Raw genomic sequence first — 15,024 nt, forward strand, 5'->3', positions numbered from 1 at the left:
CGGCCTCCCCGCCGGGCCGCGGCCGAGCGGGGCGGGGGCGCAGCGAGGGCCCCCCCCGGACCCCCCGGGCTCCCCGGGCCGGGCCGCAGCCCCGCCGGCGCCCCGCCGCGGGCCTCACCTCCCGGCGCACGTTCAGCAGCGAGTAATAGTCTTCATTGTCCAGCTCCTCCTCGCCCAAGGCCGTCGCCATCTTCGCAACCTTTCACCCCGCTAAACCGGCGAGGCCGCGACCAAGAGGGCCCTGCGGCCGCCGGCGCCGCCCGCCCCGGCCGCCCAAGCGCGCCGCAGCGACCCCTGGCGGCGCGGAGGCCCCGCCCCCGGCGCCGGCGCCTGCGCACTGCGCACCGCGCCCTGCGCCCCCGCGCGGCCGCGGCTGGGAGCGGCGCGGGCGGCCTGGGTGGGACCCTCCACGTGCGCACCCGGGGGCCAGAAATCCAACCAGGCAGCTTTAGGGTTTTTTCTAAACCCCCAAGAGAAGCGTAAAGTCAGATCTGCGAAGTTGTCATCCTCTGGGCGTTGCAACACCCGTGTCCTCAAAGCTGGGAAGGATGTCAGGCATCCCTCAAGCAGGTGCACGCGGAGCCTAGATATCCCCACCCGGTCAGGACAGGTCATCCCTGCCGGAGGCTCCTCCGGTTCCCACTTGAGGACTTTCATCTGCACCGAAAACTTCCCAAATGACAGTCGTGCTTACTTTTATTGCCTTTTCTCTTGGCTACCAGAAGCCTTGCTGCCCAGAGGAGGAGCCTCTGCATTTTTGTCTTTTGAAAAATGATCGTCCTATATTTAGGAGCACCTGGCCATCTTTTCTGCTGTGTAAATGACGAGGCAATACCCATTTGGTTCCTAATATAATTGTCTCTGGCAGGTGTATATGCCCATGGTTTCTACCCCAGAGCCGTTCTGCTGCATATTTCTCCCTTATAATTTAGCAGTGGAGTCTAATTGATTTCAACCTGGTGCCTGCTGTTTGGTGCGTTATTAAAGATGTCTTGGTTACAATAATCTAAATAATTTAAGTGTCTTCGAAATGAAGCCATTATCCAGAGAAGAGGGGCAGCAGCTCATAATCTTGACACCTGTTCACTGCACGGTGGCCTATACCAATTCCTTATCATTTTCCAGGAACCTTTGTTGTTCCTTAATGAACCATCAGTTCAGAATCTTCCCGGTTGCCCTTCAGAAGCCGGTCTCCTGGGAAGCCCCAACACCTGTCTGTGGATTTGAGAAGTTGATTTCTTTCTCTCCCTAATTTTTAGCCAGATGTGCACCATCTGGGCCTTTGCATTGTCCCTTCCAAGTTGCCTGGTCCTCTTAGGATCTTTTGGCATGAGACACTAGGTGTGTCGAGATGGGTTATTTAGGAGCATGGAGTCCGTCTGCAACAGGCTGTCAGCCCAGGTTGTAAATTAAGAGTTCTTTTTATCATTGTGTGAAATCCCCCACACAGCACCCGCAGCCACGCTCGGTCCATCATCTCTTCCTGCAGTTTTTTTTTTTTTTAATATCTTTTTCCGTTTTTTTCTTCTTTGCAGAGCTGATTAGGGCTAAACTGCACACTGGTCTTTCTGACTTTTTGTACTAATTTTAGGCAGCTTTTCTGTCGCTGTGATTAAAACATCGAGCATGAAGAACATAGAGGAGGGAAGGCTGAATTGGGCTCAGGCTTTCTTTCTTTCTTCCTTTCTTTCTTTCTTTCTTTCTTTCTTTCTTTCTTTTGTACTGGGGATTGAACCCAAAGACATTCTACCTCCGAGCAACACCCCCGGCCCTATTTTTTATTCTTGATTTTGAAACAGGATCTCATTAAGTTGCAGAGGACCTCACTAAGTAGCTGAGGCTGGCCGCAAACCTGGATCCTCCTGTCTCAGCCTCTCAAGTACTGGGATTACAAGTGTGCCCCACCATGCCTGGCTGGGCTCAGGGTTTCAAAGGTACAGCCCATGGTTGGCCAACTGCAAGCAGAGAGCCAGCCAGGCAGCAATCAGGGATGGAGAGGGTCCCGCAAGCCTCAGCCCCAGTAACCTACCTTCCCCAGCTATAACCCACATGCCTAAATTACTTCCTAATAAATCCAATCAAATTATAAACCTTTCCATGGGTTTATACACTGATGAGTTTAGAGCCCCGATTCAACTATTTTACTTGTGAACATTTTTGCCTAGCCAACACATGGGCTTTTCTCGGTGACATCCAATATTCAAGCCACAACATGTACAGAGAGACCGGGGGAAGGAAAGGACGGTGTGGGAACATTTCTTTTTCTTTAGTTTTGTAGACACTCGTTGGGTTGTAGTGCTCACTTGGGTGGAACAGGTTTTGCCATCCCTCCTCTGCTTTGGAAAACACAGCTTCTAGAAATTACATAAGCGGAACATATGTTTCCCTACGCCCAGGTCTGTGTTTCTGTGATTGAGAATGACCTGGTTTTTATTTCCACTCAGACAAAAGAAAGAGTGACTCAGGGATACCCTGTGTCGGTCCTCTCTTGGGCCCATGGCGCTTTATATTACGGATCCTTGGAAAGTGGTTGTGCTAAATGGTAAGCTGACGTCGAGACACCGCTGGGCTGAGGAATGTATTTATTTCAGAGGTTGAGCCTCTCATTTCTTCCCTCCAAAACCTCTAATCTGTGATGGGTAAAATAATGGAAACCAGGAGCTGTAAGAATTGGTACCCAGTACGCTACTCAAGCCAGAGCAACTGGCAGAACTCAGCCGCTTTAATTCCCCCACGTGGTGCCAAAATAAACCTTACCTCTTCTTAAGTGGATTTATCCCAACGGTGTGTTATGGCAGCGGAAAGCTGACCAACACACTGGGCAACCTATAAATAAAATCCCACTTACTTGTATTCCTAACTCAGGGCCTTGCACTTGTATCTGTTTTTACTGGGCAGCACCACAATATAATTTGTTAACTTAGGTGTAAAGCAAAACCTAATAGTCTTATGTAATATATTCATGCCCCTAGATTCTATCACCAGTACCTGCCAAAAAAGTTCCAGAAAATGAAACAAACTTAGAATGATAGTGAATCAGTGATTTCCTGTACATAAAGGTGAGGGAGGGATAGATTAGAAAAGTATAAGGAAACTTTTGAAGGTGATGGAAGTGTGTGTGTGTGTGTGTGTGTGTGTGTGTGTGTGTTATGGGAGATTGAACCTGGGGTTGTTCTACCTCTGATCTACACCTCCAATCTTTTTTTATTTTTATTTATTTATTTTTTGGTGGTACTGGGGTTCCTGGAAGCCCTTCTATCTCCGGGCTACACTCCCAGACCTATTTTTACATCCCCACTTGGAAACAGGGTCTCCTAAGCCAGCGAGCGCGGCTAGCTTCGAACCTGCACGATCCTCCTGTCTCTGCCTCCCAAGCGCGGGGATCACAAGCGTGAGCCACCACGCCCGGCCAATCTTTTTTATTATTATTTTTTATTTTGAATATGCACAGTCTTATATAATATATAAACCTAATAGTCTTATGTAATATAAACATGGTACATGTGTGCATGTATTTTTACATGCACACAGATAATGCATATATGTATGTTTACATAATAACCGTGGCGTGTCTTATGTGTGTTTAAACATAAACATATATTTTTTATGTATGTCCCCAAAGGCTCATGTGTTAAAGGCTTGGTCCCCAATGTGGCACCATTGGGAGGTGGTGGAACCTTAAGAGGTGGGGCCTAGAATGAGTTCTCAGGTCGTTGCAGCCACGCCCTCAAAGGGGTTGTGGGACCCTGGTCTCTTTCTCTGTATTTCACTCCCTGCTGCCATGAGGTGAATAGGTTTTCGCTGCCCAAACAAACATCACCACCTTTGTAAGCTGATTTATCTCAGGTGTTTATTACAGTATCGGAAAGCTGACTAGAACACTGGGGATCCTATAAATAAATACTATTTGTTTGCAACCGCAGCTGGAGATACCTCCTCCCACTCCTGAGCAATAGTCCTGAGAGCAGAGGCAGGCAGCCCGTCCCTGTCCCCTTTCCAGTGGGCGGAATCTGTGCTCCTCTCTATAAGCCAGGGGAAGAAATGACCTACGATCTTTTTGTTACTCCTTTGTCACCGAGTCGAGGCTGCTGGCTTGCCATTCGTAACCCGTTCGTTCTTGCTGTCCCTCATGAGTGCTGATAACCCTGTTAACGGAGATAGGAGGGAAAATCCTTAGCTAGAGGAAAGACGGGAGAATTTGCAGGCACTCAAGAATTACATTTTCTCGATGTTATCTGCTCCCTGAGCATTGAGTGACTTGTCACGGACATCTTTAGCCAGGACGATAATTGCAGAGGATGACCCAGAGGGAGAGCCACGCCTGCCTCTGCCGAGATAGCCACCCAGCGAGGCCCGGTGGTGCTGGTTGACAGCCCAAACCCGGAGGCAGCCCCTGGGGGAAGCAGGTGCAGCGGTCGTGCAGGGACACGCTAGAAGCTTCTGGGACTTCCTGATGCCCGAGCTCATCGTCCCTACAAGCGTGCATCTCCAAACTGCAGCACAGAGCTTCTGCCCTTGAAACACAGCCTCTCACCTGCGCTGGCTCCCACTGCCCCGAGGCTGGCTTTCCCTGCTTGCTGTTGGTGCCCTGAGGTCCTTGGACCCTATGTGCAAATCCATTCCAATCCCGTGAGCCCCCTTGGGGGCACCCAGTTGGATCCCATACAAGCGGGTCTTTCAGACATTCAGCGATCATAGGACTCTGACCTTTGGCTCTGTCCACCACAGTCTTTTCTGGTTCAGTTTGTCCCTGTTTCATTCCTCCCAGGCTGTCACGAGTAGGTGCACAAAGTCCTGGCAAACATGCAGGCCACGCAGTCTCACTTCCTTTGGGCCTCAGTGTGATGGAAATTCTTACATGTTCACCTTATTTATTTATTATACTGGGGATTGAGCCCAGGGCATTCTAACTCCAAGCTATAACTTAAGCCTTTTTCTTCCCCCTTTTTGGCTCTGGGAGTTGAACCCAGGAGAATTCTATCTTTGAGGTAACCCCCCCTCCAGCCCTATTTTTTTTCTCCCTAAGTTGCTAAGGCTGGCCGTGAACCTGTGGTCCTCCCGCCTCAGCCTCCCAAAGCATTAGGATTACAAGTGTGCGTGCCACCATGTCCAGCTCACCCTAGGCCTTCTTTATTTTGTAAAGCTGTCTCGCTAAGTGGCTGAAGCTGTCCTTGAACCTGCAATCTTACTGTCTCAGCCTCTCAAGTACTGGGATAACAAGTGAGCACCACCACACCTGGCTGAATGTCTGTCTTTAAATGCATACTTTTATAGACCTGGGGACGCATATTTACACCCAAGGATTCATTACTATAATGAAGACAGTGAAGCCAAGATGCTGTGGTACACACCTATAATCCCAGTATTTGGGAGACTGAGACAGGAAAATCGTAGGTTCTGGACCCATCTCTGGAATTGAGTGAGACTGTGTTTCAAAATAAAAAATAAAAATAAAAAGGGTTGGGAGTGTATGTCAGAGATAGAGCAACCTTGGGTTCAATCCCCATAGCATACACACACACATTTCCGTCACCCCCAATCATTTCCTCCTCTCGCCTCCACGTCCAGGCAAGCATTGATTTACTGCCATTCTAAGTTTGTTTTCATTTGCTAGAATTTTTTTTTTTGTGGTACTGGGGATAGAACCCAGGGGTATTTTACCTCTGAATTACACCCCGGCTGTATTATTATTATTTTTTTTGGTGGTACTGGGGTTCCTGGAAGCCCTTCTACCTCCGGGCTACACTCCCAGACCTATTTTTACATTTTCATTTGGAAACAGGGTCTCCTAAGCCAGCGTGCACGGCTGGCTTCGAACCTGCGCGATCCTCCTGTCTCTGCCTCCCAAGCGTGGGGATTACAAGCGTGCGCCACCACGCCCGGCACCCCGGCTGTATTTTATTTTATTTTTTTGAAACAGGTTGTTGAAAGTTCTACTTTTGCAGGGTTGTTGAAAGTCCCACTTACTTGCTGAAGTTGGCTTCAAACTTGCAATCCTCCTGTCTCAGCATCCCAAATACTGAGGTTACATGTGCGCCATTATACCCAGCCAGAATTTTATATATAGAACCACACGGCCTTCTCCAGTCCTGCATCGTCTCAATACAATCGTTGGAAGATGACACATTTCTTCTTTTAGTATTAGAACCCCCAATTCCTAAATGGCTTCTTGTCTTTTTTGTTTGTTTTATTCTGTGTTTTTTTATTTTTGGAGGGGGGTTACTAGGGATGGAACCCAGGAGCATTCTACCTCCAAGATACACCCCAGCCCTATTTTTTTATTCTTTAGTTTGAAACAGGGTCTCACTGAGGCAGAGGGCTGAGTCTGTCCTCGAACCAAGTCGTCTTGTCTCAGTCTCCCAAATGCTGGGATTACAAGTATGTGCCACCATGTCCAGCTTTATTCTGTTGTTTTGTTGGGACAAAATTTCCCACATTATTTGAGAACACGAATGGCCTTATTCTACCTTTATATTTGTTAGAATGATAGTTTGATGGGTAGATTGTTTTGGGTGGGTATAAAAGTCTAGGTCACAAAATTTTCCTCAGAATTTTGAAGGCATTGTTATATCAACTTCAATTTACCTGCATTGTTAGCAATAAGACAATTCTAATTAAACTCCTGGAGATTATTACCTGTCTTGTTTTCTTTTTCTGGAAACATCTTTATTCCTATAGTTCTGAAATTCCATGTGACATACATTATTTGAATCTTTTTAAAATTTGAGTGTGAAGCCAGGAGTGGTGATGAACACTTGTAATTCTAGCATTTGGGAGGCTGAGACAGGAGGATCACAGTTCTCGGACAGCCTCAGGTACTTAGTGAGGCCCTTTGCAACTCAGTGAGACCCTGTTTCAAAATAAAGTATAAAAAAATAGGGCCAAGGGTGTAGCTTGGAGGTAGAATACCCTTGGTTTCATTCCCAGTACCACCAAAAAAAAAAAAAGTGTGTTTACTGTGTGTGTGTGTGTGTGTGTGTGTGTGTGTGTGTGTTTGTGTTACTGGGGATTGAACTCAGGGTGCTCTACCTCTGAGTAACACCACTCCAGCCCTATTTATTTTTTCAGTACTGGAGATTGAACCCAGGGACATTCAACCTCCGAGCTACACCTCCAGCCTTATTTTTTATTCTTTATTTTGAAACAGGGTCTCACCTAAGTTGTGGAGGGCCTCACTTAGTTGCTGCGGCTGTCCATGAACCTGTGACCTCCTGTCTCAGCCTCCCAAGTACTGCAATTAAAGGTATGTCCCACTGTACCCGGCCTCCTGTTTTATTTTTTATTTTGAAACAGGGTCTCACTAATTTGTGGAGGGCCTCACCAATAGCTGAGGCTGTCTGTCAACCGCGATCCTCCCGTCTCAGCCTCCCGAATGCTGTGATTACAAGCATGCACCACCACGCCCAGCTTAGTTCACTTTATTTTAGAAGATAGAAAACTTTTGTTCAGAGTTAGCACAGTAGGAGAACCTGGTGTCGGAGGAGAAGAATGAGCAGTGGGATCCTAGGGACTTGTGGAGAGCTTGGCGACCTCGGCCCAGTGCTGGGCCCCAGGGACTGTGTGTGTGAGGGGGAGGAGAGACAGACAGACAGACAGACAGACACACACACACATGAGTAAACACCCAGGGGCATTCTAACACCAAGCCACATTCTCAGCCCTTTTGTTTTTTGTTTTGAAGCAGGGTCTCACTAAATTGTTGAGCCTGGCCTCGAGCCAGAAATCCTCCTGTCTCAGTCTCCCAAGTACTGGGATTACATGCATGTGCCACCTGTCTGTCCCCCCTTTTAATATGTATGTATGTTTGTATGAATATGTATTTTGTGGTACTAGGGAATGAACCCAGGGGCATTCTACCTCTACATACCTGGCCCTACTTTTTTTGTGTGTGAGATGCTGGGGATTGAGCCCCAGAGCATTCTACCTTCAAGCTGTAACCCCAGCCCTAATGAAATGGTCTCATGAGGCTGATGAGGAACTCATTACTTACTCAGGCTGTCCTCAAACTTGAGACCCTCCTGTCTCAGCCTCCCAAGTACTGGGATTACAGGCATGCCCCACCATACCTGGCTTTAAATTAGCATTTAATTGGAAAGGAATCATTTCTCCAAACTTGATCTGATCCTACAGTCAAGGCAGATTTCCAGTGAACCATCCTCCAGGAATAAGCCACCTTTGCTATCTTTTCTCAGGATCCCCACCAGGTGGGGAAGAGAGATGGGCATTGCTGAGGGCTGAGTGTCTAAGTTTCCCTGGAATTCATATGTTAAAATCCTAGCTCAAATACTCAAATACTCAAAGCCTCTGGGTTCCACCCCCAGTACCACCAAAAAAACAAACAAGCAAACAAAAAAAAATCTTAGCTCAAGGCTGGGCTTGGTGGCGCATGCTCTGGGACAGCCTCAGCTACTTAGTGAGGCCTTCTGCAACTCAGTGAGACCTAGTTTCAAAATAAAGAATAATAAAAAAAAATAGGGCAGGGGGTATAGCTTGGTTGAATGCCCTTGGGTTCCATCTCCAGACCTGGAAAAAAAAAATCCTAGCTCAAGCTGGGTGTGGTGGCGCACGCTTGTCATCCCAGCATTCAGGAGTCTGAGGCATGAGGATTGTGGTTCGCAGTCAGCCTCAGCTACTTAGTGAGGCCCTTTGCAACCCAGTGAGACCCTGTTTCAAAATAAAGAATAAAGTCCCCACCCGGAAGGACCCTGTGGTCCCGACCCTGGGCGGGTGGGCAGGTGCTGGTGGAGCACCCTTCGGTGACCCCCTGTCCACCTGGAAGGACTCTGTGGTCTGGGCCCCTGGCCCCGACCCTGGGCGGGTGGGCAGACGCTGGTGGGGCACCCTTCGGCGACCCCCTCTCCACCCGTCTGGGCCTCTGGCCCCGACCCTGGGCGGGTGGGCAGGCGTTGGTGGGGCACCCCTAGGTGAACCCCTTTCCACCCGGAAGGACCCTGTAAAAAAGGAAAAGAAAAAGAAAAAAGGAAAATATCGGAGAGGGGTCAAGGAGGTGGCGGATGCCAGGACACTGGAGATGCAGACAAAACTTATCCAAATGAACTGGAATTATTGGAAAAATTCCTCGCTAAGGAGTACTGCTTCTTCTCTACATTGTTAAGAATCTTGGACATCACCTGTAAGGAGAGAGACTTTAGCGGAGACCAAGGAGAAAGGTGGTACTGAAAGCAGTCTCCGCGTTGGCGGTGGAGACTTGCATTCAGGAGAAGCAGAAATCGGAGCCTACCAACCTTATTTTTTATTTTTTATTTTGGAGAAATTAGACCAAAGGTCGAATGCTCCCGTCGCGCATGCTTAGGAAGACTGGACAACATTCAGAGTGGAAAAAGAGCTTGGGAAAGATTTGAAATGGTGGAGGCAGTGGCAATGGCAGTGGCCAGTACTCAGGGGAGGCAGAGATCTGATGCATTACACCTGGAACCTTTGAAGTAATGACCCCAGAGGCAGAATGCTACCACCACGCACCCTCGAGAACGTGGGACAAATGATTGGGCGAAGAGGGTGCTGGGATTAGAGCCTGCTGAGGGGTGAGGCCGGTGACAGACACAGTAAAGCTGGGATTGGAGCCTGTCGTGAGGAAAGGCCGGTGCTGGAGCCCCCGAGGCCGGGATCGGAGCCTGCTGAGTGGTTAGGCCGGTGCTGGGGCCAGTGATGCCGGGATCGGATCATGCTGTGAGGCAAGGCTGGTGTTGGGGCCTTCGAGGCTGGGATTGGAGCCTGCCGAGGGGTTAGGCCAGGGCCGGGGCCAACAGGGCCGGGATCAGAGCCTGTCATGAGGCAAGGCCGGTGCTGGGGCCTCCGAGGCCGGGATTGGAGCTTGCCGAGGGGTTAGGGGTTAGGCCAGTACCAGGGCCAATGGCCGGCATCGGAGCCAGCTGTGAGGCAAGGTCGCTATTGGGCCTCCGAGGCCAGGATCAGAGCCTGCTGAGGGGTTAGGGCGGTGCCGGGGCCAACGACTGGCATTGGAGCCAGCTGTGAGGCAAGGCCGGAGCTAGGGCCTCCAAAGCCGGGATTGGAGCCTGCTGAGGGGTTAGGCTGGTGCTGGGGCCACTGGCCGGCATTGGAGCCTTCCACGAGGCAAGGCCACTATTGAGGCCTCTGAGGCCAGGATCGGAGCCTGCTGAGGGGTTAGGCCGGTGCCGGGGCCAGCGAGGCCGGGATCGGAGCCTGCCGTGATGCAAGGCCGGTGCTGGGGCCTCCGAGGCCGGGATCGGAGCCTGCCGAGGGGTCAGGCTGGTGCCGGTGCCAGGGAGGCCGGGATCGGAGCCTGCCTTGAGGCAAGGCCGGTGCTGGGGCCTCCAAGGCTGGGATCAGAGCCTGCTGAGGGGTCAGGCCGGTGCCAGGGCCAGTGTGGCTGGGATTGGAGCCTGCCGTGAGGCAAAGCCGGTGCTGGGGCCTCTGAGGCCGGGACCGGAGCCTGCTGAAGGGTTAGGCTGGTGCCAGGGCCAGCGGCCGACATCGGAGCCTTCCATGAAGCAAGGCCGCTATTGAGGCCTCTGAGGCCAGGATCGGAGCCTGCCGAAGGGTTAGGCCGGTGCTGGAGCTAGCAAGGCCGGCATTGGAGCCTGCCGTGAGACAAGGCTGGTGCTGGGGCCTCCAAGGCCGGGATCGGAGCCTGCTGAGGGGGTAGGCCTGTGCTGGGACCAGCGGCCTGCATTGGAGCTTGCCATGAGGCAAGGCTGGTGCCAGGGCCTCCGAGGCCAGGATTGGAGTCTGCCAAGGGGTTAGGCCGGTGCCAGGACCAGCAGACAGCATTGGAGCCTTCCGTGAGGCAAGGCTGCTATTGAGGCCTCCGAGGCCGGGATCAGAGCCTGCCGAGGGGTTAGGCCGGTGCTGGGGCCAGCGAGGCCAGGATCAGAGCCTGCTGCAAGGCAAGGCTGGTGCTGGGGCCTCTGAGGCTGGGACCAGAGCCTGCTGAGGGGTTAGGCCGGTGCCGGGGCCAGTGGCTGGCTTTGGAGCCTTCCATGAGGCAAGGCCGCTATTGAGGCCTCTGAGGCCAGGATCAGAGCCTGCCGAGGGGTCAAGCCAGTGCTGGGGCCAGCGAGGCCGGGATTGGAGCCTGCCGTGAGGCAAGGCCAGTGCTGGGGCCTCCGAGGCCGGGATTGGAGCCTGCCGAGGGGTTAGGCCGGTGCCGGGGCCAGCGAGGCCGGGATCGGAGCCTGCCGTGAGGCAAGGCTGGTGCTGGGTCCTCCAAGGCCGGGACCAGAGCCTGCTGAGGGGTTAGGCCGGTGCCGGGACCAGTGGCCAGCATCGGAGCCTTCCATGAGGCAAGGCTGCTATTGAGGCCTCCGAGGCTGTGATCGGAGCCTGCCAAGTGGTTAGGCTGGTGCTGGGGCCAGCGAGGACAGGATCGGAGCCTGCCACAAGGCAAAGCTGGTGTGGGGCCTCCGAGGCCGGGATCAGAGCCTGCTGAGGGGTTAGGCCAGTGACGGGGCCAGCGGCTGGCATCGGAGCCTTCCGTGAAGCAAGGCTGCTACTGAGGCCTCCAAGGCCAGGATTGGAGTCTGCCGATGGGTTAGGCCAATGCCGGGGTCATCGGCTAGCATCGGAGCCTGCCGTGAGGAAGGCCGGTGCTGGGGCCTCCGAGGCTGGGATTGGAGCTCGCTGAGGTGTTAGGCCAGTGTCGGGGCCAGCGAGACCAGAATCGGGGCCTCCCACGCGGCAAGGCCACTGCTTGAGCCAGCGAGGTCTGGATCAGTCTGCCGGGTAGCCAGGCCACAACTGGGGCCGTCAAGAGTGGGATCGGTATTTGCAATGTGGCATGCACAGAGAAATATCGCATAAAATTAAAACCAGATGCTTCCCCTAATCAGCAATAACTGGGAGGAAAGGGGCAACAGGAAGTGGTCGAGCTATAGAAAGGGCCCTATAGTGAAGCAATTAAGGTGACCAATCAGAGGGTATGGAATAGGGGAGGATGGAGCCTCTTTAAAAAGCAGGAGGTACATAAACATATGTATCAAAGTTAATCACCAAACAAGCATGGGATGGAGGGAGGGGGAGGGAATGGGATGGGGACTGGATGAGGGCTGATTGGATGATGTGTGCTTGTATATCCTCTCAAGTCTTGTATTCCAATGTGATGTATGATTACAGTGCGCCAATAAAAATAAATTTAAAAAAACAACAAAATAAAGAATAAAGAATAAAAACAAAATAAAAAATAAAACATAAAAACAGGGCTCGGAGGTAGAATGCCCCTGGGTTCCATCCCCAGCACTGCCCAAAACAAAAACAAATAAACAAATCCTAGCTCCAACCTCCTAGCGTGGCAAATGTTTGTAATCTCAAATCCCAGTATTTGGGAGGCTGAGGTGAAGAATGGCAGGTTCACAATTTAGTGAGATCCTATTTCCTCCTTCTTCTTCTTCTTCTTCTTCTTCTTCTTCTTCTTCTTCTTCTTCTTCTTCTTCTTCTTCTTCTTCTTCGCTGTACTGGGGATGGAATCCAGGGGTATTATATCTCTGAGCTACACCCCCAGCCCATTTTTATTCTTTATTTTGAAACAGAGTCTCACTAAATTGTGGAGGGCCTCACTAAATAGCTAAGGCTGGCCATGAACCTGGACCATCCCATTTCAGCCTCCTAAGTACTGGGATTACAAGTGTGGGTCAACATGCCCGGCAGTGAGACCCTGTTTCTTCTCTTCTCTTCTCTTCTCTTCTCTTCTCTTCTCTTCTCTTCTCTTCTCTTCTCTTCTCTTCTTCTTCTCTTCCTCCTCCTCTTCCTCTTCCTCTTCCTCCTCCTCCTCCTCTTTCTTCTCCTTCTCCTCCTCCTCCTTCTTCTTCTTCTTCTTCTTCTTCTTCTTCTTCTTCTTCTTCTTCTTCTTCTTCTTCTTCTCTCTCTCTCTCTCTCTCTCTCTCTCTCTCTCTCTCTCTCTCTCTCTCTCTCTCTCTCTCTCTCTCTTTCTCTTTCTCTTTTGTGGTACCGGGGATGGAACCTAGGGGCATTGTACCTCAGAGCTACATCCCCAGCCCTATTTTTTTTTTAATCTCTCTCGCTCGCTCTCTCTTTTTTTTTTTTTGGTGGTACTGGGGATGGAACCCTTCTACCTCTGGGCTACACTCCCAGACCTATTTTATATTTTATTTAGAAACAGGGTCTCTTAAGCCAGCGAGGTGATCCTCCTGTCTCCACCTCCCAAGCAAGGGGATTACAAGCATGCACCACCACACCCAGCTTAGTCTTTTTCATTTTAATTAATTAATTAATTGGTTGATGGTACTGAGGGTGGAACCCAGCGGCTTTTCTACCTCCAGGTTATCCTCCCAGACCTATTTTATACTTTATTGGAAATAGGGTCTCACTAAGTTGCTGAGAGCCTCACTAAGTAGCTGAGGTTGGCTTTGAACCTGTGTGATCCTCCAGTCTCAGCCTCCCAAGCACTGGGATTACAAGTGTATGCCACCAAGCCCAGTGCTAGTCTTTTTTATTTTTCTATTTTTAATTTTTATTTTATTTTATTTTATTTTTTTTGTGAAACCGGGGATGGAACCCTTCTACCTCCGAGTTATACTCCCATACCTATTTTATGTTTTATTTAGAAATGGGGTCTCTTAAACCAGCAAGGCTGGCTTCGAACCTGCGCGATCCTCTTGTCTCCACCTCCCAAGCATGGGGATTACAAGTGTGCACCACCATGCCTGGCTTAGTCTTTTTTACTTTTGAAACAGGGTTTCTGCCGAGTAGCTGAGGCTGTCCATGAACCAGGATCCTCTGGTCTCCATCTCCCGAATGGCACAATTACAAGTGTGCACCACCATCCCCGGCAGGAGACCCTGTTTCTAAATAAAAAATAAAGATAGAAAAGGCCATGGGTGTAGCTCAGCGACAGAATGCCCCTGAGTTCAGCCCCCAGTTTAAAAAGAGGAGGAGGAGGAGGGGGGGGGATGTGTCCTTGTTCCTGTTCATTGAACTAGTGAATAGAGAAGCTTGGATTCAAGGATCCAGACTCAGGTTTGTCTCTTTTAATTACTCCCTTTACATTTATTTATTCTCTTTTAGATTAATTTATATGATGTTTCAGAGGACCTTCAGCTGTATGTATGGTAACGCCAGCTTAATTTTATAATTCCCTGGGGTGTGCGGTGTGTAGAGATGTTATCTATGACCTACAAGGGCAGGGGATGCTCCATCACGCACTCGACAGCTCCAACTCTAAGACAGAATCTCTGCGGGTTAGGGAAGCAGGATGTCTCCTTCCTGCCTGGGGAAAGATGCTGGGTAAGGGCCACAGCATCCCCATCCCGGCTGTCATAATGCTCAAGTGTCCCTTCGCCAGCAGGGGGCAGACTTGTGGTCCCAATGAGCATAAGTGGCAAAGGAATTGGCACCCATGGTTTAGAGGGAGTTGGGGAAAGAGTTCTGGCTCCTGCTTACCTGTTTGTCCAGATATGGGCCATTTTTTTTTTTTGGTGGTACTGGGGTTCCTGGAAGCCCTTCTACCTCCGGGCTACACTCCCAGACCTATTTTATATTTTTGGAAACAGGGTCTCTTAAGCCAGAGCAGCTGGCTTCGAACCTGTGCGATCCTCCTGTCTCCGCCTCCCAAGTGCGGGGATTACAAACGTGCGCCACCACGCCCGGCTGAGATGGGCCATTTTTATTCCTGTGGACAATGTATGGACTGTTTCTGACTTTTTTTTTTTTTTTTGAGGGTCTGGGGATGGAACCCAGGGGCATTCGACCTCCAAGCTACACCCCCTGCCCTGTTTTTTATTCTTTATTTTGAAACAGGGTCTCACTAAGTTGCAGAGGGCCTCACTAAGTAGCCGAGGCTGTCTGTGAACCGCAAAGCCTCCTGTCTCAGCCTCCCAAATGCTGGGATTACAAGTGTGCGCCACCACGCCCGGCCTGTTCCTGATCTTTTAAAAATCCATGACCACTTTTCAGAAGGAAAAAGGAAAGTTAGCTGTAGCTTGTTTCCCTAATCCTGGCTTTCAGTGTTAAACTGCTTCTGGTCTTATAGTATTATAGGAATTAGGAGTATTATAGGCACTCTATGCCATA

The 15,024-nt window shown here is 50.5% G+C and overlaps 1 protein-coding gene across 1 annotated transcript in view; it reads right to left on the reverse strand.

Annotated features, from left to right (window-relative positions):
- Positions 1 to 190, reverse strand: part of DNAJC11 (DnaJ heat shock protein family (Hsp40) member C11) — a gene marked incomplete at both ends in the record, with an annotated part of 56,884 nt that extends 56,694 nt beyond the window's left edge. Inside the window, one exon of the mRNA XM_080692170.1 lies at positions 119 to 190. Coding sequence (XP_080548296.1) covers positions 119 to 190 — 72 coding nt within the window. The remainder of the gene's footprint in view (positions 1 to 118) is intronic.
- Between the last annotated feature and the right edge of the window lie 14,834 nt (positions 191 to 15,024).

This window comes from Muscardinus avellanarius (genome assembly GCF_963383645.1).
Source record: "Muscardinus avellanarius genome assembly, chromosome: 3".
In the NCBI taxonomy this organism is placed as follows: domain Eukaryota; kingdom Metazoa; phylum Chordata; class Mammalia; order Rodentia; family Gliridae; genus Muscardinus; species Muscardinus avellanarius.